The sequence below is a fragment of the Tachypleus tridentatus genome, chromosome 1 (genome assembly GCF_004210375.1).
Source record: "Tachypleus tridentatus isolate NWPU-2018 chromosome 1, ASM421037v1, whole genome shotgun sequence".
In the NCBI taxonomy this organism is placed as follows: domain Eukaryota; kingdom Metazoa; phylum Arthropoda; class Merostomata; order Xiphosura; family Limulidae; genus Tachypleus; species Tachypleus tridentatus.
The window spans coordinates 123047326-123070665 of NC_134825.1; the positions used below are offsets into that span (position 1 = coordinate 123047326).

The following is a 23340-nucleotide window of genomic DNA, read 5'->3' on the forward strand; positions in this document are numbered from 1 at the left end:
TATTCGATCCTTAGTTTTACAATGCGGCATATTAATATTAAGTTATGCCCGTCCACAATGTGAATGAAGATGTGTCATACGAATTCTTACTGAAAGTCATGCCCAACATGGCTAGGTGGTTAAGGCGCTCGACTCGTAATCTGAGGGTCGCGGATTTGAATCCTTGTCACAACAAGTATCCTCGCCCTTTCAGCCATGGGTACGTTATAAAGTTACGATGTATCCGCTATTCGTTGGTGAAATAGTACTTCAAGAATTGCGGGTGGGCGATGATGACATGATGCCTTCTCTCTAGTCTTACTTTAGTCTAAATTAGGGACGGTTAGGACATATAGTCCTGGTGTAACTTTGCGTGAAATTCAAAAACGAACAACAATACTGAAAGTCTAAAACAACAGTGTGTTCCGATTCCTCTCAAAGATTCAAAAATTCAAAAAGACAAACTTACCCACATAATTTTTCATAGTACAGTAAGTAAAGAGGACCTAATCTATTTTAGGGCGTATTACTTAGTAACTGAAAAACGTTATCCTTGTAAAACAGATTATTAACAATAATAGAATGACCTTGAAGATTTTCCAGTAGCGAATTTCGCATCAAAACTTGATATCTCACAGAAATTAAAGGGTGATAAAATATCAACAGTACATTTTAAAAATAGAATATTACCATATCATAGAACATACTTTATATTCATAACTAGTTTCGTGAGGATCCAAATCGAAGCAAAGAAAGGACGAATGTATATTAGAAACAGATTTAAACTGTATTAAGGAAATTTGTCATAACGTATGCCCAACTTCTACATATGATTTTTAAACTATGAAAGTCAAAAGGTGAATTAAATCCCATTACATCCTTATGTATTTGTGGAGTTGGAAATAAAAATTGGAAAATACTTTTATGTTTAAAATGTTAATCGCATCGTCGATAGCAAATATAATAAAGTAATTCTAAAATAGAAACACTTATAACTACTCAAATGAGTGGTGTTGAGCGAAAGTATATATACAGAGAAAAGTGAAACCCCAAATCACAATTTTACAAACCAATTGAGGAACTGCATAATGTTTTGAATGTACTAATAGGTATAAAATTGTTAGACCAATAACTTTAACAGAAATCGATTGTAGCTTTGATTTATTCTACATGAGTAATACAAAAGTCAGGTAAAATTTTAACACCGATTTCGAAAAATTCTCCAATACATGAATATTTGATATAGGTAACATGATATCCCGATCAGGAAATACTGCTTGTCAAATTGGTTTGTTTTGAATATTGCGCAAAGCTACACGAGAGCTATCTGCGTTCGTCGTTCCTAATTTAGCTGTGTAAGAGTAGAGGGAAAGCAATTAGTCATCACCACCCACCGCTAACTCTTGGGCTACTCCTTTACCAACAAATAGTGGGATTAACCGTAATATTATAACGCCCCCACGGCTGAAATGGCGAGCATGTTTGGTGTGAGGGGGATTCGAACCCGCGACCCTCCAATTACCTTAACCACTTGACCATGCCGGACCGCTTATCAACCTGATCGTATCGGATATGCACTTGACTCGATCTGTCATTCAATCACAATAAAAACATAGTTCCAGACCTAGTATTTAAAATTCCTAATAACCGGATGCAATTTTATCATAAAATGATATTTCACCTTTTATTTTCCCCAAGTGTTGTTTTCTTGGAAATAATTATCATACAAAGGCTGTTTACGTAGATCTTACACGACCAATAAACATTACGAAAAAAATAAGATCGTTAATTGTTGTAACAAGCCATATTATTTACTGTAGAGAAATACCAAAGTCATTCCATTCCCAAGGAAACAGCAACTTACTAAAAAGAAGAAACATTTGAATAGGTGACTGTTCTCTAGTTTACTACACTTAACAAACAAAAAGTAGAGGTTAGTGATTAGCCAGTCGTAACAGACTTTGGTACTGACAAAACAGGATTAGTAACATTCGTCAAAACTGTAACAAAAAGAAGAAGGAGAAAGAAACGAAATAATTGCCTAACATTTGTTTCTATATGATTTTCTATTTGCAGTTCATCTTATGGTGATTGTCACAGTTTTCTTTTCAACCGCAGAAACTTCAACACAGAGGTGACTAATTATTGTTTCACATGTATGCTAGTCCACCTCAACTTTAAATGAGTTTGTATTTTTGTTTATCGATATAATAACTGTTATACACTTCACTCAAATAGGCCCTGGCAAAGGCACGTACATGCACGTCTTTCACAACGATTTGGAATTTCTACAATAGGTATACAATATACACCTATTCAAACCTAGGTTCACTAAGGTCAAACGTAATTTAAAATAGACATTTAAATATTCTGTTAAGCTACGCTAATAGAAAAAAAAAATGTATTCGGTTATATTTTCCAATATTACTTATTTTGCGAATACACACCCTAAAAAAAAAAGCAAACTACGAAACAATTCTTTATCGTTCATAAAACGGATATTTAATGAGCGTAGCCCAAAACCAGACAATTAAAAATTACAAATAAGAAAATGGAAGTATCGTTTTCATGAACACACGTCACAGATAGGCAGCAAATTTGGAAAATATTCGAAATTTAAATGTTAAACATTCGTAAATCACACTTTGCAAAATTCAGCATCAGATTAGGCTGTTAAATTGGAGTTTTAACATTAAAAAGAGTAGGATTTGAATACCATGTCAAAGGGATTGATAGCATCTGAGGTGATGCACTTTCACATGGTATGTAACTTTATGATCATGAGGTTATTTGTATTGATTGTGATATATTGTTATAATCTGTTACGACTTTGAAGATGTATAATTCTTTCACAATGTATTATATTTAACGTATTGGTATCTGTGTATATATACATATAACATCTTACGCCAATTTTTAATTCTCTACGGTAGGAGGTGTACCGGTTTACTATTGTATATTTATTTCAATATTAATATTTGCTTTAGTTAATTATACATTTAGAAATGTGTGTGCCTTGTACTACACTTATTGCGAAATTCTTCCCTTCTCACTAAATTTGGAGCAGTTTCTTGAGCGTAAGAATCGAAAATGTTTTTCTGTATGTAAAATATCAGTGACTATCAGTATTGTTGCCAACTAAACTTTAGAGAACCTCGCCCTACAGTTTATAAACTGACGCCCCAAGAGACAGTTTAATATTTTTCGTTTTCTACAGTTAGTATACTATAAACATCGGAAGCTATAATTGTAATTAACTTTTATAATATGGAAACTATATATTTCGAACATTGTAAACCGTTTAACTTCAGATAATTAACTTCGGACGTTAGTATTTCTATAAACAAACATTAAATATTTCAGTTAGTGAAAAACTTGTGTGCGCTCAAATAAGCAGTTAGCTCAATATTGTTTGTAAGTTTGCAAAAGTTTTGTATATAAATCATTATTTATGATAACCGTTATTATATATTGTAATCTTGTTTGCATATTAAAATACATTTGTGTTAAAAAAAACAAGAACTGAGTGTATCAATCTTGATAGCACACATAATAAACTTGATACATTTTTACATTTAATTAACTTTTAAACTGATATTACACTTTAACTTAATTTCAGGTTATTTGAAGTTGTAATAACATAATAAAACTGATATTCAGCCGGAATAAATTATATATAATGCGTAACAATACTTATCAGTTTCATTTCACACACACCTCTCACGGTCCCCTTGCACCTTCGTCATTAAACTCGTCATAGGCAGAGAGTAATCGAACTATTCTATTTAGATAGATCCATTTTAGCTTTTATAACGCTTCCTATATCTAGAGATCAAGCGTTAGATTGTATTTTAAAAACACAAACCAGTGTTTATTTCATAAATTTAATTATTAACGTTGGTTTAAGGGAAAATAACTTTTTAAGTCTCGTATCACATGTACACATATTTGAGTTTTATTTCAATCTAAAATATTTATTCTTTTTGCAAATCGTTTCGATAGCTTGATAAGTATGTAACATTATTACTTAGGGTAACTTGAAGTAAAGGAGGCTCCATTAACACAGGAAGTTACGTTATAACGCTCCAAGCACTTCTACCTCTAAACCATTCCTGGAGAAATACTTCTGGTATAATTTCTTTTACCATACTCTAAATGGCACAAACATGATTTCAGAGTGATATGCTTGCTTAAGTGATTAAAAATCGAATTACATCATTACTTTATTTTGACACGTTTCACAGTCGCAGTTTGCAAGTACAATGCAATCAAGTAGTCAAACTAATGCCACACACAAATCCAAAAAGCTTCCATAACTAAACACGATATAAATAAGAGGGAATCATCAACAGCCGCGGCACTTAAAATTCTTTTATGCAGGATTAGAGAAAATTGATCTGTGAAACCTTGAGTGTAGTCAAATATATCAGTCTAAAGGGTTTGACTTCTTGAATCTATAACTGTAATTAGATCTCAAATCGGTCAAGACTGAGTTATGTGCTGAAAGTTTGTACGTGGTAAAAAAAAAGAAGAGTCATTCTAGGAGCTGATATGCCGCGGCTGAAAATGTAAAAACGACAAGCAGCTGAACATCGAAAACAGATATAGCTTCATCAACATTTGTTTTCTTAACTGGCTTGTGTTTCAGTAAATAATCAAATAGACGTATACAGTCAGTGCTGGAATTATTAATCAAAGACGGTTTATCGTTTAGAGGGAACCGTCAACGCTGCTAGTTGAATGTAAAAGAAGGAAACGTGGCTTATCTTCTGTCTGCAGCAGGCAACACAGAAAAAGTGTTCGGAATTCATGAAAAGAAACCGTAAATCAAACTGCTTAAAAGAAGGTTTTCATTTCAATAAAGTTTTTTTTCTTTGAAAACGAAAAAAAATATATCATTTTTGATTTTTTTGAGGGTATTAAGTTGTATTTCAAAATGAAAAATATTTACGAACTGTATGAAATTTGAACTAAAATCCAAATTCATTTCACTAGGTATATTTCCAATTCGTTTACACCTCGTACGAATGTTGAATATGTTATTAATTTAGGCAACATTATCAGGTTGAAAATAGTATAAATAAGATGTTCGTTTATAGAATATGACTGAAACTTTGGCAACTTAAACATAAACTTTTTAAAAGTGAACTACAATTTTAATTAATTAACGGTTCGCGCAGTTAGATAAATTTCTAGATATATTCTTTGTGCAATGAAAACGTAAACTAAATTTTCGAATAGATGCTCTTACAATATGAACTTTTTTATTTTACAATTTTAATTGTATGTAAAAAATGTCTAAGAAATAAATTTTTAACAATTTTGAAAGTTTTGTTATATCACTATAAATATATTCTATCTCATTGACAATTTTTGTGTATGACAGTTACAGATAGTGCATCGCATTTGCTGAATGTTTAGGCAGAGGCGGGTTATGACGCAATCTTTTTTTGTATGTTTTACTCTGCTCACAAATAAAGTTGCATGACAAAAGAACGTCTTATATATGAGCCTTAGCCGAGGCAAAAACTACAAATGTGGATTTTTGTGGTTTGGTATCTTAAGCATGCTGAACTGGGAAGGCCAGCAACTATAGTTACGACTACAAAAACCTCTGAAACGGGCTCTATGTCTGATAGCAGCAATTAACCAGAAGCTGTGACAAATATACCAAGTATTATACTGCAGAAAAAAAATAAACACCTGATGATTTTCAAAGGAGTAGAAAATAAAACGAAAGTTCGTAGAATATTGGAAAAAAAAAAGAAAAGAAGGTGGGGATAAGCTTCATGTACTACAGTAATTGTTGTGGTCGGATTAGTTCAGAAAATATTATCCCAAGTCAAGAAATATCTTTAAATGCATTTGATCAACGTTTTAAAGCAAGTATTCATGTAGAAGCTGTTAAATATCACAAAAATAACGAAACTATCGAGTGGGAAAATGCTCTGTCATATTGAAACTAATGGCAAATATGAAGAAGAAAAATGATTAATTAAGCTAATGGAAAAATGTTTTAGCGACTTATAAACTAACAAAGATTAATCAACTTTGGACATTTTCATCTGACTTAGAGGTAACTGAAAAAAAACAAACAACAGGAGATTAAAGAACGTTGCAGTTGTAAAGCTACTGATGAGTCGGAAGTTGTTTTTACAATAGTTATAGTGAAGATACTAGGAAATAATTGACACGTGACCTGCAAAATATAATGTTTTTCCTATTCTTGTTTCTGGTATGACAGGTTACATAACAAATAGAATTGAAGTCGCTTTTTAGTGTGTATGTGTGTTTTTTATAGCAAAGCCACATCGGACTATCTGCTTTGTTCACCGAGGGGAATCGTCGAACCCCCTGAATTTAGCGTTGTAAATCAGTAGACTTAGCGCTGTACCAGTGGGTGACAGTTGTTTATTGTGCAAGATATGTTGATATAACGCTTTCAAGCCTGTTAAAAATTGTCTTTAAAATACTTATAAAAAGAAGAAAAAAGTTCATATTCACGATTCTGTATGATATGGAATCTGCATGTAAGACTACAGGATATGGCATCCATGTGTAAAAACTTCAAAATTAAAATTGTCGGAGCTGCGAATTTCGTCTATTACTTGTTTTATTTTGAATTTCGCGCAAAGCTACACGAGGGCTATCTGCGCTAGCCGTCCCTAATGTAGCAGCGAAAGACAAGAGGGAAGGCAGCTAATCATCACTCACCGCCAACTCTTCGGCTACTCTTTTACCAACAAATAGTGGGATTGACCGTAACATTATTATGCCCCTATCTCTGAAAGGAAGAGCATGTTTGGTATGACGGGAATTCGAACCCGCGACCCTCATATTACGAGTCGAGCGCCTTAACCACGTAGCCATGCAAGTTAATAGTGTGTATAGACACGCATACACACATATATATATAATGCCCCCCCCGCTAGTACAGCGGCAAGTTTACGGATTTACAAGGCTAAAATAAGGGGTTCGATTACCCTCGATGGGCTCAGCAAATTGCCCGATGTATATACACACATATATATATATATATATATATATATATATATATGTATTTGTATGTGGTCTGAAGTTGACAATAAAATAAGTGACATGTTTATCTATTCAATTCCTATAAATTGCTAACTTACATCTAATATATTAGGTATATATACACATTTAACGAAGTGTAAAAGTCCTTGGAAAAACTATGAGCACGTTTATCTCCGTTTAATCTAAATGCAAATCCCCTGGCGTACTATTTTTTTAACGAGCTAAGACACTGGTATAAGGTATTGCTGTCGAATGTCAATTCCTCCGATGTAGCCACCGCTTGAAACACAGACAGCACTAACTAAAGCTTTGTATTAGTGACCTTTTGTAGTTTGTAGCCATTTCTCTAAGTCGTCTTTTCTTATCCATCAAGGTACATGACATCGGTCAGCTGGAAACCTGACGGTCTGTCTCTTTATTCAGTTTGGCAAAATCTTCACCCCCAACGTGTCCGCTAAACATTCCTGTAGTTGATAGCTTAAACCACAAAGCACGTAAAAGCTTATCACTATAAAGGACTTCCAGAAGGCCAAAATAATTTTTGACTATTACTATACACTGATACATGTTTCAGTAATCGATTTTTTTCGCCACAGAAACGTTCTAAAAAAGCCCGTTCATTTATCTTAAAGATACGTGACCCGAGAACATAAAATTAACCAAAGGTCATTATATCGGTTGAATGCAGAACCTGCCAGATTCGCAAATCATCTAATAAAATTTGTTACAGGCTCAATAATTATTTGGATATTAGGTTTCTTAAAATCGGTTTAAAGGGGAGCTGTTTCTTGAATTTTATGAAATATACAACAATTTAAGGCTTCAATGAGAAGCGTCATTTCAAAAAAAGCTTCAGAGAGGCTAAGAATGTTGAATGACCTCAAGTGGATTCTTTCAGTTCAGGTAAAGGCCTTACCTGTAGTGTAACTTGCGTACATATATTAATTCGACATGATCTACAAAAATTGCCACTTAGAGGTCTTTCCCAAACTTGGAGGTATCACTATTAGCTTAACATCACCTCTTTACAGTTAAATATCTCTCTCCAATAAGAGTCAATAAAAGAGGCTCCAGAAAACAGTTCGCAATTCAATGTGCTTAATATTCTAAATATGCAAAAGCATAAAATATTGCACAAGAGGCTTTTACGTAATGGCTATCAAAAATACAATGCAATAAATCTAGTTACAATTTAACTTTCACCATCTGAGCATTCTCTGAAAGGATTAAAATACATTTTTTACCACATCAAAGATCTAGCGTTCTTGTAAAAAAAAAGTTAACCGAAATTCTCATCGATTGTACAATGTCACTTCCACTGACCACAAAAAAACAACCTGAAAGTTTAAAAACGAGTCTGTCAGGTCCAATACAAATGGTTGGCTGAACATCGCCTACAGTATTATTGTTGTAAATGCTAAAAAAAATGAGCGTTTTTTTATACACGTTGCGTTCGTCAATGTTTTAAATCATGTTTCATAGTAATGGTGAAGAAAAAGAGAGAAAATACAGGTGGTTGAGAAAACCGTGGACAGCTACGGGCTATTAAGGGAAAAATAAGTTGGTAAACCGCGACGTGCCTTAAGGCGTTTGTGAATTTTACACTGATTCTCAGTTTGGTTGGAGTTTCAGAAATTTCACTACCTTGCTAATAACCAGAAACCATTTAAGTGCGACTTCATCCAAGTAACACCATGGAAAAATAAACATTAAAGGAAGAATATTAAAATCCTGGAAAGGACTCCATTCTCAGGAGTCAAGACGCGCTGTTTAGCGTATCGATAGAATATTGTTTTAAGCAGAAGTTACATGAGTTTTTGGAAAAAAAATGACAAACAAACCGTAAAATAAATTGGAAACGTCTTTGTTACACAGATATACAGATTTCATACTGTGAATAAATATCAGTGCTCAAGAAGAGTTTACATTTCGAATGATTTGAAGAAACGTAATATTGAAGCTCAATCTATCTGCACCTTAACAGGTTCCTGTTGCTGTTAGTAAGTCTTTTGACAGGAGTAACAAAAACAGCGTATCAGTTCGTACAGCTAATTGTTATGACAGCAATATATAACAAAGGTTGCATAACAGAAAAGTACGAGGAATATTATGCGAATTCGTAAAAAGGTCTCCATTTATTATCTGTGACTTTACCACACCATCATCTGGTAGGCCTTCCAAGTTTTGATATTCATATAAATACTAAAAAAATAACATTTTAACGTCTTTTATGTACTTTTATAGCAAACTAACAGTTTTGAAACTACTTACATCTTACAGGAAAATTCAAAAAGGTTGTAAATCGCTTAGTAAAAATATTGAACATTCTCTCCTCTCATGTAGTGGAGCAGTGGTGAGTTTTTTGTTAAGTACAAAGCCACACAGTGGGCTATCTGTGTTGGGCTCACCACTTGTATCGAGGCTAGGTTTCTAGAGGAATGAGCCCTTAAACTTGTTGCTGAGTCACTGGGGGCATCAGCACTATGTTTATATATTTAGAATGCTAAAATACATGGTTCGATTTTCTGAAGTGTTGTTTAGTGTTTGTTGTTGTTATTACTGCTAAGAAACATTAAACATGGAGAGTAAAACGCACAGTTTCGTTACTTTCCGTAAATCTGGCGACTCACTTCATTCGCTGTTACTGCTGTTAGAGACAGATACTGTGAGTAGCAGTTATATTTCCTTTGATATATGCTGGACCCCCAGTGGTACAGTGGTATGTCTGCGGACTTAAAACGCTGGAAACAGGATTTCGAGATTGTGGTCAGAGTACAGATGGCCAATTGGGTACTTTTGTGTTTAATTTCTTAATATTTGGGACCGGCATAGCGGGGTGGTTAAGGCATTCGACTCGTAGTCCGGAGTCGCGAGTTCGAATCTCCGTCACACCAAACATGCACCCCCTTTCAGCCATGGGGATGTTATAATGTGATCCCACTCTTCGTTGATAAAAGAGTTGCCCTAGAGTTGGCGGTGGAAGGTGATAACTAGCTGTCTTCCCTCTAGCTTTACACTCGTAGATAGCTCTCGCGTAACTTTGCGCGAACTTCAAAACAAATCATCCAAATATTTGATGGATCGTATGTAGATAATACAACTTTGTTATATCTTCTTAACCAATTTCTGCGAGAAGGTTTATTGATGAAGGAAAAAATCATCTTATTCCTGTAATCTTCTTGGGTTGTTTCTATTGGATTTTATTTCATATTACTTCTTATTTTCGGTTAATACAATAGTTCCCCACACTTATTTTTCAAATATAAAATACTATTCATTATGAGACTGTCCGTACCTCTGCATAACGCATAAACATTTGTAATCTTAAAGAACACAATTGCAGCTCAAAGTGTGTTATTCTTACTAACAAAGACTTGGTGATTTATGGAATTTGTTATTGTCAATTTTCTTTATTAAAGCGATCCTTACCTACATAAAAGTTTCGGTGAGGAAAGAAAAGCGGCGCACTTCTTAAAAAAAAACATTAACAATTGCTCCGTGCAAATCTTGGAAGAAAATCAAACGAAACAAGTTGATCCCGTTTCTTTGTAAAAATTAATTCATATGATCTACTGCTTTGATAGCAATCTTCTTTAAACTACTCAGTTTACAGGACAAAATAACTGAAAAGCTAGTAACTACAAGGCTATAATTGTAATATGATATTCTCCTTGGCTTACCAGCAGCGAAAGTTTTCTTGATTTTCAATAGTCACGTTCCGGATGTACTACATTCGCTGTAATAATACTTAAATGAATAATGGAACTTTGTTACCTTATATATTTAAGGTACAGAAGTTTATAGAAGTGTTAACAAAAACAGACTTATTAACACCGAAAAACAGGTGTGTCATTTCTCATAACAAGTTACTAAAACATTAGTTTTTTGAGCTAACAATTTCAGCAACACAAATGAGATACATTTCTATAGCTTCAAAATCATTTTCATTCAGTGAGTATATCGGTTTGTTGATAAGTAATAAAACACATCAAACAACAAAAACATACAGAAATTCGCTAATTGCTTCAATGGTATCATAACTATTAATTATTTGAGATATTAAACAAAACGTAAAAAGAAATATATTAAGTTTCCAAAAAACATAGTACGTATTAAATTGCAGAATATCATGATTGAGAAGTCAGTTCAGGTTTTACACATATTCATGAAAGAGGTATAGATCATTTTAGATTAGTCATTCCTTCGCATTATTATTTATTTGACACATTAACTTTATTTAGATTTTAATTTGTCGAAAACTTCATGTATTGTGTCGATATGCAACTTAGTCATATATAATCTTTGGGGTTCATTCCTATCGAAAACGGGTGGGTTAAGGCGTTCGACTCGTAAACTGAGGTCGCGGGTTCGAATTCCGGTCGCACCAAACATGCCCGCCCTTTAAGCCGTTGGGGCGTTATAATGTGACAGTCAATCCCACTATTCGTTAGTAAAAGGGTAGCCCAAGAGTTGGCGGTGGGTAGTGATTACTAGCTGCCTTCCCTCTAGTCTTACACTGCTAAATTAGGGACGGCTAGCGAAGATAGCCCTCGTGTAGCTTTGCGCGAAATTCAAAAACAAACAAATCTGTTGAAAACGTTTGCAACTCTTTGACGTTCAAATTAGATTTAACAAATCCAATATTCTTTCCATATAAGTAGAAAGGAACACAACTGGAAAGGTATTTCCTTACAATAGAAACTAATCTATTGTTTACAACGAAAAACTAAAGTATCAAGAAACGTTAGCTTTCACCAATCCAGATTTAACTAATTACTTCATTAAAAAGTTTTCTAGATTTGCTACAAAACTTATTCACTATTTAGTTAATTATATAAGTTGTAACAGCATTACACATATTTAAAATTTGGCACAGTTTCCATACTAAATTTTAAATTATTTGATTGTAATATTGTATTTATTATTCTGGTTGCGAATGATCAGTTTGAGTGTGTTTAAGTTTTCCTACTGTGTTGAACATTTAAACATACAAACGTATGATACAGCAATTATTCAAACCTAACTACTATAGAGTGATGGCTTTAGGCAACCAAAAGATTCGTTGTGAGTGAAGAATTTTAACTACAATAATATTTTCTGGAAAAACTTACTTTCTTGTTGTTGTTGTAATTTCGCACAAAGTTACTCAAGGACTATCTATGCTATCCATTCCTAATTTAGAAGCGATAGACTAGAAGGAAAACAGCTAGTCAACACCACCTACTGCCAACTTTTGAGCTACGCTTTCACTAACAAAAAGCGGATTGAATATTACATTATAACGCTTTATTTTAGTAAGCATGTTCGGTGATGGGATTCGAATTCGCGACCTGCAGATTTCGAATCAAGTATTCTAACCAAAAGATTTCTTGAACAAGTGAATATTATTGTTTTAAATGTTTTGAGATGTTGTGATCCCGCAAAAAAAAAAAAAACTGTTCAAAGAACTTATACATGTACACAAAGAACCCTTTAAAAACCGGGCTGGATGTAATCTGTTGTTCCCAATATCTGAATCCAAGGAGTTATGATTTGCAATAACGCGTTCCACAACTTAAGGCTGTAAGTGCACAACAACAGTTGTAGTTAGATCCCACTATTCGATTCGATAAGAGTTAGTCCATGAGCTAGTGCGTGTGTGTTTTAAGTGAGGTTGACTAGCTCCACCTCCTCCCTTGGTGAGTTAATGTAAGTCTGAGATTTTATAATATTAAAAATCTGGTTCAATCTTTGCAATGTGCACAGCACATGTGTAGTTTAGGGGAAATGCTAAAATAAAACTTATAAATTAAATCTCGTAAAGTTTTCTATTCAACCCCGATCTAGTGATTTTCGTAATATTCAAAGTTAAATTATGCCTTTTAATTTCTAAAGGTACACAAAGATAGAAAAAAACTTAAAGATATAAAAACGTTGCTCAAGGTTCTCAAGCGTGGCAGCTTTCCAATAAGCCTTGTAGAAAACCCATCCAGCATTCTTTTCAACTTTTTTATGATCATGACCCAATTTTGAACGGGCTGATTTGAAGAAGTATAGAATCATTTTAATAACGCTGAAATTAGATATATTTCCTGAACTATTTCAATCATTTTGAAAACAATATTTGAATCATGCACCCGAGTTAACTGCTATACTATTGAGGTTTACATTGCTTCCTTTCAACTTTGAACTAGGATGTGGGTTTATCTTCGTAGATGATATATTTTGTACTAATACCAACATATATATGTAAGAAAATGTCACAAAAAACTGTTTTTAATGTAGCTTAGAAACAGCTGACGTCACCACATATGCACAACATACCATTTACCTCCACTACATCTGGATAGTCTGCACACACGTGCTCACGAGATGGTGTAAAGCGTTCAGGATGTTGACGTCATTGTTGTGAAACCAGAAGCAAGCAGTTCAGTTTTCATATAGAAGGTGTCGATTGAATTGATTTTATACGAGAAATAGTACAGTCGAAATGTAATGGTTTAAAGTAGATTTAGAAAAATCAAATTATTATGTTAATTTTATCATCAGTTTGTGAAACAAGATAAGCCCGGTAAGTGTCAATGAATCAACGCACTACTGTCAACGCCTTATTCATAAATATGGGGTTGAATTTAATATTCAATTAGATTTATAAATCATCGCTGATAAAAAAAAAATGATCGAAAATATTATGAATAAGTCGACAAAAATATTTTATGAATCGTGGCTTACTTCCTATATGTGAACTATAATTACGACTCCTAACGGCAACTATTATATATACAAAAGTATATATATGTTAGTAAAACACTAAATTATATCCATTATTTAAATTTACACAAAGCATAATTATAAAGAATATTTTTTTCTAATATACACAAAGCTATAATTCAGCATTGAGTTTTTTTTATATATTACATATGTATGTATATATATATATATATACTCAAGTTACCAATTTTGCTCATAACCTAATTATTGAAATTATATTTCGTATTATGTTTCAAGAACGAAGACCCGTTTAGTAAATCATGTGTATGACTTGTGTTCACTGTCTAGTAACACTAACCCTATTTGTCTGTGTAGACGACTTACCAGATATTTAAATATCAATTTCATCATTACTGAAAGCAAACAGTGTGGGTATTATAAAGGAAAGTAGAATACAAAATGTGTGATGATTTACTGTTTCAGGATATGATGACTCCTTCCTACTGTTTCTGTTTGTTAACAAGACCTATACCATCTGTTTTAAAACGGTTTAATACTTAGCCTATGTCCATTTTTTAATATATAAAAGTGATAAAGAACTCACACAGACGATGTATCTTGACTTCAAATGTAAATATTTTTCTTTTAAACCTGTGTAAGAAGAAATACTGTACACATTTCTGAAGGGCAATATAATTTTTTTTTGAAAAGTAATATTACTCATAGGGTTTGGTATGAGAATGACATACTTTTATAAAAATAAAATAATAGAAATAGGTGTTTCTGTTTTTATGAAATATCGCTTAGAAATGGATTTGTATCAATAACTATCATCCCTTGGCTGGCTTAGTTTTACTCACTTATGTAAAATATTAAATCTAGGTCTTTTATTAGTGGTAATAAAATTTGTCAGTTTCTTAAAGGGATTCATATTATCGTTCTTACCGGTATGGTATTACTAGCAGTAACATAACACAACCATATTTGAAAGATGCAGTTTCCATTTAGGTTTTTTTTTTAAGTTTTACTCTTTTTTTGCTAAATCATGATAAACAAGATGTAAGCAAATAACAAATATCTATCAATAAGTTTTATTAATACGTTACTAATATTAATAGTGTATACATCTTTTTCGTCTTTCAGAAAACTGACGGAAGGTAGATGAATTTTTTTTTTTTTTTTGAATACACATCACTGTTAACCTAAAGATGAACTACGATGGTCGAGACGTTGTTCTCTGCTTTATTAATAAAAGTGTTAATACCAATACCAGCCGTCCTGAAATACGTTTTCACTTCAAGGGGGTTTCTCGTCCTCACGAATTCCTTTGCATTTCTTATAAAGTTCGAAATAAAGCTGTAGGCCTGGCATGGCTAGATGGTTAAGGCACTCGGTTTGTAATTCGAACATGGTTTCCCTTTCAGCAGTGGGAACGTTATAATATGATGATCAATCCCACTATTAGTTGGTAAAAGAGTAGCCCAAAAGTTGGCATCGTGTGGTGATGACTAACTGCCTTCTATCTAGTGTTACACTGCTAAATTAGGGACGGCAAGCGCAGATAGCCCTTGTGTAGCTTTGCGCGAAATTCAAACACAAACAAACAAAGCTGTTCCAGTCTGCTGTACTAAAAATACAGATCTATAAATATTAAAAACTCCATAATCATCATACGTACTACAAAGTGTGTCTATCAAATCACTTGAGGAAATGAAAGTTGTTTTTTTTCATTCAAACGGAACTTGTGGCGTGTGGTGCGCTAGGATAGGAGCAAGCAAGTCACGAGGCAGCTACAATTTAATTAACTAATAAATCAAAATTGAGGAACAGGATCTACTGTCTCTAAAGGATTGTTAGTCATACTGTAATTTCCAAGGCAAGGCCTGTGTATTTAGAGTTATTACATAAGAAACATCCCACTAGTTTTGTAGACGTGACAAGGCATTGTAATTGTAATGTCCGTCTTGGTGCTACGTACATAGTAACCAGTGTTTACAAGCAGAATGTAAGCAAGAAGAAGAAAAAAAGACACTTAAGTTTCACGTATCCGTAAAAGAATACACATATAATTTAAATTACCATAACGTGTAAAAGATCGATCTGGAAGCGAATAGGAGTTTTTATATAATTATATGCGATCTTGGAAAATACTCTTACTATACACACCACTAGTAAGCAAGTGAACTGCTAAATGTAAATACACTTGTCTTCGTTCAATCAACAAAAAGTGAAACACCTTCACCTAACAGACAGCTTTCCTTCAAAATGCAAATATTCTTTTACTAACAGCATATCAAGTATTAGGTGTGGTTCGTTCCATTTATGGAAAAGAAACAGGTGGCCTTAAACAATAGTGTGGATAATAAAAGTTATATTAACTTTATATTATATCCATCAATGTTACTTATCTAAAAATGTTTCTGAAATTTATATAAAAATAAGATAAATTAACTGTATACTTACCTCCTCTTCTGGCACCAGATGACGCTAATAAACTTAACAGCAGAAGCAGTACTGCTTTCGTTCCACATCCTTGGTAATCAAACATCGTTGTCTGAAACAAGTTGTAATAGTAAAATCAGCAAATAGTCAGTTATTCGATTTAAAAATAAAAAGAGATTTAAATATTTCTGAAATAAAAAACATAACAGCTGCTTATTCGAAAAAAAATTTGTTTTTGTTTTATTGCGCTATTGTGGGAAATAACACGATTTTTTCATGTCTTTATTAACTGAATTATTTTTTGATATTTTTTAGTTTATTGCAAACTTGAAAACAATGTTTTCAAAGAAAAATTAACTTTTGCCTTTTTTGCATATTTACTTCATAATTATGTACAGTTCCAAATATGCAGCTAATTGCTTTTGTTCTATAAGAAAAATGAAATAAGATCATAGTATCTGACATAATCTGAATATATAAACCCCTCATTCTGTTCAAGCGCAAATGATTCTGACATTGATGCATATATTTACTGTTTAATGGCAAAATACATGATATAACTTTATTAAATTGATTATGTACGTTTTGCATACACCAATCTAAAAAACAAACTAGATGCTTTGCTAGGGACTGAATCCGCAAATTTTACACGTGTGAGTTGGTCTTTGTGACGCACATTCTTTCGTGTTTTCAAAATATATGTAACTTTGCTGGTACCTTAAATATTTGTAATGAAATCTGCTTTAATTTTTCTAATGTTCTATCGACTGAAATGCGAAAATTATACAATTTTTGTACAACCGCTTTAATATTGTTCAATGTAGGTATTCTCGTTAAATTATTAAATACAATTTTGTTAATTAAAGGCCTTAATTAATTAAAGGGTATTTGTTGTATATACCTTGATTCTAAAGAAAAATTAATCCTCAAAAAACGTATATTGCCGTAATACACATACCTAAAACTTGCCAACACGTGTATTACCTAAAACTTACCATACACAAAGGTAAAACAAGTTAAAACAAAAGTGTTACAGGAGTTTGCGGTTACCGCTTAACCAAAGAGTCTCAAGTGTTATCTATCACAGGGGCTGGCCTATTGTGGCTTTGCGGAGAGCGTGCCAAGACTGTGAATATCAGAATTCATGGTTCGCAGCTCGTTATTGCCAAAGCAAACTCTATACGTTTAGACCGTGGTTATACTATAAAAGTAAAATACAGTCCCACTGTTTGTTTAAGCAAGGGTAACTTCTAACTTGTCGGTTGGTGCCAATGACTCGCTCTCGTTAGCCTCTAAGTTCAAAATTAAGGATGTCTAATTCCAGATAGTCCTTGGGTAGCTTTATAAACACAATTATACTGACAAACAGGTAGCCTAACATTAACAGCGAGAAGTTACGAAGTACAAGGTAAACTAATGCATTAAAAAATAAAAACGATAATCTATAAAACTGAACTGACAAAAATGTGAGAAAAAATATTTTAAGTTAATAAAAGTTTTTTTCTAAACAGGAAAACAGAAACCAGGAATAAATTATATCTACCTTATGGTAAATGTAATTAATAATTTGACTAAATACTTATTGCTGCTATGGAATATATAGTGGATATCACTTTCGTTCTCTTCGACTTTCATTACAGTGAGCAGTTCAAGTCCTATATTAACATATTATAAAACTTTAAAAGGACATTTACAGTTTATGTATTATGACCTAGTTAACATTTTGTCCGTTTTCTCCTACTGTGTATAATAAACAACGATAAAAATGTTTATTATTTTAACAGCAATGCACACATAATACATGAAACATTAGTTGAATCAATGGAAAATAAAACTTAAAAAACGTCACAACCACTCTAGAATTAGAAATTTCAAAACTCGTTTTAAGCATCAGTTTTCAAGTGTTTTCCAAAAGCTTAAAAATAGTGTGTCATTCACGGCAACCTTTCTCAGTGCATTAATAACTATTTATCGGTCACTTCTTAGAGGAAGTTCAAACTTGTGACCTCGTTAAAAGACAGTAGAAGAAATGACCTTTGATTCGGTTACATGTGAGACAGGAAACAGTGACCGCACGAATCCGAAGAATTCCGTTAGGCTCGCGGTTTATATTTCTTCACCAAATAATTGTCAACAAGGTCAGCGTCTCCTGTACAAAGTTCGCGATTGAATAAACTGTTATCTTATTCAGAGTTGCTACTCTAAAGTAACTCTACAGACAAAATGACGCCACAGGTGGAGGGGTGGTCTTCAACTCATATTAAAATCTGGATCTCCTACCTCTATAACGACTTTCTACTACAGTTCTCTCATTAAGGTTTACATAAGGAATTGTAACAACCTCCAAGGTCTCAATCTCCTAGTGTCAAAAGGACGTGAAATATACTATTTGTTTTTCTTCTAAGCGTCACCCCATGTAAATAAATACATTACATTTATGCGTCTCTGTAACTTACTATCCAGCACAATACAATTTTAACATAATATATTTTGTGAATATGTTACTGCTGTACATGATGCATATGTAATACGACTATTATGTAGGATTATATATATCAAAATACGGTGGCAAAGTAAATTACTTCTTTGGGTAGTAAACTGATAAAACATCACAACGCTGTGAAACTATTTATAAGCGACTTATTCTGCAATGCTCGGGCTGGGCGTGCTCTGTTAAGTTAGCGTAAAATACATGGATTCAAAGGCACATGGTTTGTGCCCTGTTGCTGCTAAAAAAATCGTTTTTTTTGGGGGCAATGTGCACGTTATAAGTGTGACAGTCAAATCCCGCTATTCGATTAGTTAACCATGAGTTGAAAGTGTTCATTACATCTGCCTTCTCTCCAGTCTTTCAATTCAAAGTTAGGGACATATAGCACAGATGGCTCTGGTGTATATCGGAGTTAGGCTAAATAAACTTAAATAAATAAATCACCAATTTTATTAGTTATTCATGTGCATATAAATTACGATTCAACAAATTGTCGGATGTTGTAAATTAACTGGCCTAACAGGTTTTGTTGTTGAACGTCAATGGTAACATTTGGCAAGACTGTTTACTGAAAATCCATACTTGACGGTCCGGCATAGCCAGGTGGTTAACGCACTCGGCTCGTAATCCGGGGGTCGCGGGTTCGAATCCCGGTCGCACCAAACATGCTCGCCCTTTCAGCCGTGGGGGCGTTATAATGTGACAGTCAATTCCACTTTTCGTTGGTAAAAAAGTAGCCCAAGAGTTGGCGATTGGTGGTGATGACTAGTTGCCTTCCCTTTAGTCTTACACTGCTAAATTTGGGACGGCTAGCACAGATAGACCTCGTGTAGCTTTGCGCGAAATTCAAAATAAACCAAACCCATACTTGACCAGTCGAAAATGAGGTGTTTGAAATATCTATAGTCATACAGTGAAATACGCAAACTACCTATAGTGTGATGTTAATCCCACTTGTCCTAGTAGAAATAAATAAGTCTAATCAAAAACACTTAAGATGCTTTTGTTTAGGAATGACTTTTTGTCATTTCACATCAACAAACAACAGTAATATACTGAATGATACTCACTCGACAGTAACCAACAGTAGCTTTAGGATCGCAATCTATATTAGAAAGAGACCTTTACTTTACTGAACTAACTATTCTCTAAAACAGTATTAATAACTAAAAACTGTCACTTTTTTTCATAAGTGAAGCTACTGAAACAATGTTAATCCTAAATCTCACGTGAATGTTTGCGTATGAATGCGCAAAAATGTTCCTTACATTTGAGCGGTTTTTCTGAATAACTTTGCACATGTGGCTTATACTTATACCAAATGGGACTTCATGTACAAAATTTGGAAAAAACCATAAATAAAAAACTATCAAATAAAATTTCCGTATTTAGAGTGCGATGATAAAAAGGAAGGAAATCAAACCTGAAGATGTTATATCTCAAGTATTTCTTAATAAATTGCCTTGAAATTCGGTATGTGAAGTTAAGATTCCAGTAGTGCACGTTAACTGAAACTATGTAATAGTTTGGATTACCACATTCCGATATACTATCACTCCTGTTAGTAACACAGTATGTTCTGCAGATTTGTTTTTTGTTTTTTTTCTGGCAGCAAGATACAGTACTGTGTGTCTTGGTATACCAGCCATACTGTGAGGTTAATCCCACTTATCCTCGCGATATACATAAACCAGCGATACTGCACTGTTAATCACGCTTTTGTTCGTAAAAATAAATAAACGTTACATATCGTACACGACGTGACTATAAATAATTGATCACGCGCATGATTCTCAACATACTAACCTAAACAACTTTTCAAAGGTCAAACCTGCAACAGAACGCTTGATAATATTTTTAAACTCCACATTATGAATCATGTTGAAACTTAGTTGAATGGACAGCAAATGCCTGTTGTAGAAACACAAGTTTAGAGGACGACGTACATTTAAGTACCGTATTTTTCGGTGTACAAGACGCACCCCTATATTCAAGGTTATCTTCAGGGAAAAGTATTTTTCACAGTTATTATTTATTTATTTGTTCAGCATCAGCATATTTTATTATTCTTTAGAATACTTCACAAGTAGTGTCCATAAAATAAAATATGGTTGTTTCATACATTTACATCAAAAGATTGTTCATTTATTATGAAAACTTTCAAAATCTTCTTTTGCATCACTGAATTCACTGAAAACAAGTTCTGAAAGTTCACTCTCACTTGTCTTCAAAGTATATCATCTTTGGTGCCAGTAAGACAATTAATTGTTCGCGTGAGTTGCCCGTGTAGAGTTGTGTGCTCAAAATTACTATCAATTTTCAAACTTATACGTATTTTATTGTGTTCTTTATGGATATGACTCTAGTATTGTTAGTGCCATGTCTAATTTAAGTTAAAGAAAGGTTCCCCTACACTATTCTACAGTCGTTTTTCATAATAACTCATTTTCCTCAGCCTATGAAAGAAAGAAAACAAACCTAGGGAAGCGTAAAGGCTGATCTTGTTAGTTTCTAGTCCTTGCTTTACAAGGTACGGTAGGCCTAGAGAGGCATAAAATTTTTTACCTTCGGTGCATAGGACGCAGGGAGGTTTTGAAACCCCTTTATTGGAAAAATGTGCGTCTTATATACCGAAAAACACGGTAAGTTTCATCACTAATACTTTGCCTAAACAATTTATCAAGTAATGAATGATGTTACTCTGCCAAATTCATAAGCTTGTACATATCAAACTCTTATCTCTTTATACAATATTTTTCTACATTTTAAGGTTACATTAAGTATACATAAACATGGAATTAACAAAACTACTCTGTATTTTTTTATTTTTTTATCACTACCTACGACTTATTGTTTGAACTGTATATTAAACAAAAGGTAAAATAAAAATATACTATTTTGATCTTAGTTTTAAAATTAGTTATTTGTAATTAATTTGTGTATTTCAAAAGATAAGTAAACTATGCTTTATAGTTTAAAATTTAAGAGTGGCGGCCTTAAATAATGTTGCGATCTTTTAGGAACAAAGTTATTTTTAAAGAAAAATCGTTTACATCACGAATCAAGTGTTAATGATAGAAATGCTGACATGGATCACATTATAATTACAAATGTAAAAAACATTATCATAAACCAGGCCCGGCATGGCTAGCTGGTTAAGGCACTCGACTCATAATCTAAGGGCATTGTGTTCGAATCCCATCACACCAAACATACTTATCCTTCCTACCGTGGGGTCGTTATAATGTTATGCTCAATCCTCCTATTCGTTGGTAAAAGAGTAGCCCAAGAGTTGGCGGTGGGAGGTAATGACTAGCTGCCTTCCCTCTGGTCTTACACTGCTAAATTAGGGACGGCTAGCGCAGATAGCTCTCGTGTAGCTTTGCGCGAAGTTCCAAAAAAAAAAAACCAAAACAAATTCGAATCTACGACTCTCATACTCTAACCACCTGACCATGGCAGCACAAACTAGAAGAGGAAAAATAAATTTTGTTTGGATTTAAACTAGTGCGTTGTGGATTTGAAACTCTTTAAAAATAAATTTTAAGTAATATCTGAATTATGCGTGTTATTACAAAACTTAAGACAACTGTTTTGTGAAAATTTTGAAATATACCAGACATTCTTCAATTATCCCTAAAGGGAAGCAAACAGATAACAGTTAATTAACACGTATTAAATGTTCCAGTTATAACTAGAGAAATGATATATTAAATGCAAAAAGTGTTAATTATTTATTTCAGTATTTTCTCCTATTCGGAAGGTTTCGTGTAAATAAGCCTAGACATGAGAGTTGTTCTTTGATTAACAATGCTACTGTGCAAGAAATTAAAAAAAAAAAAGTGATTTGAAGTTAATCTTTTGTTATCGCGCCAAATTCACAAAAAAAAATAAATAAAAATCTATATTTTAAAGAGATTTAAAATTTGTATAAGTTCCACATAAAGTACGACACTTACACCCTCACTAAAATACCTGTCAACTTCCTGAGAAGTTCACGGTAGTTGGTTACAATAATAGTAACAGACAGGCTTTCGTGTTGTTCTGCATGGAATCATGTGCTCACGTGTCTCATCAAGGCCTCTCTGTGTGACAATAACACAACTAAAATTTAAGACACAACCTTCGATCAATTATAGAACGGAATATCTTACAAGATAATCTATCACATGTATGTGACTGGCTGTGAAGGTTTACTGTCTCAACTGATTTGTTTTTGTTTTTATATACATCACAATGTATATATTTAAACCATTTTGGAAGGTTATTATACATTGTAATAAGTTTACCGGAAGAAAGTAATCTGAGAGTCGCGGGTTCGAATCCCCATTACACCAAACTTGATCGCCATTTCAGCATTGGGGACGTTATAATGTGACGGGCAATCCCACTATTCGTTGGTAAAAGAGTTGGCGATGAGTAATGATAACTAGCTGCCTTCTCTCTAGTCCTACACTGCTAAATTAGGGACGGCTAGCGCAGATAGCCTTCGTGTAGCTTTGAGCTAAATTTAAAAACCAAACCTATTTAGGTATTAGTTATATGTACGTTGCTAAGATACTACATTCTTCACGTATTAAATAAAACATTTTATGTACCTTGTCAAATTTCAGTCTTTGTTGCAAGTAATATTAGTAGATTCTTGAAAGTGGAGTAAGGTGGATATTTATATGATTTGCGATGAAACAACATATATTTTG

The 23340-nt window shown here is 33.3% G+C and overlaps 1 protein-coding gene across 3 annotated transcripts in view; it reads right to left on the reverse strand.

Moving 5' to 3' along the window:
• The window catches only part of LOC143222583 (latrophilin Cirl-like), a 104278-nt gene that overhangs the window by 75811 nt on the left and 5127 nt on the right, over nucleotides 1-23340 (reverse strand). For all 3 annotated transcript variants that reach the window (XM_076449287.1, XM_076449277.1, XM_076449285.1), the window contains exon 2: nucleotides 16171-16261. In XM_076449287.1, the coding sequence (XP_076305402.1) occupies nucleotides 16171-16238 (68 nt within the window). In that variant the 5' untranslated portion in view covers nucleotides 16239-16261. The remainder of the gene's footprint in view (nucleotides 1-16170; nucleotides 16262-23340) is intronic.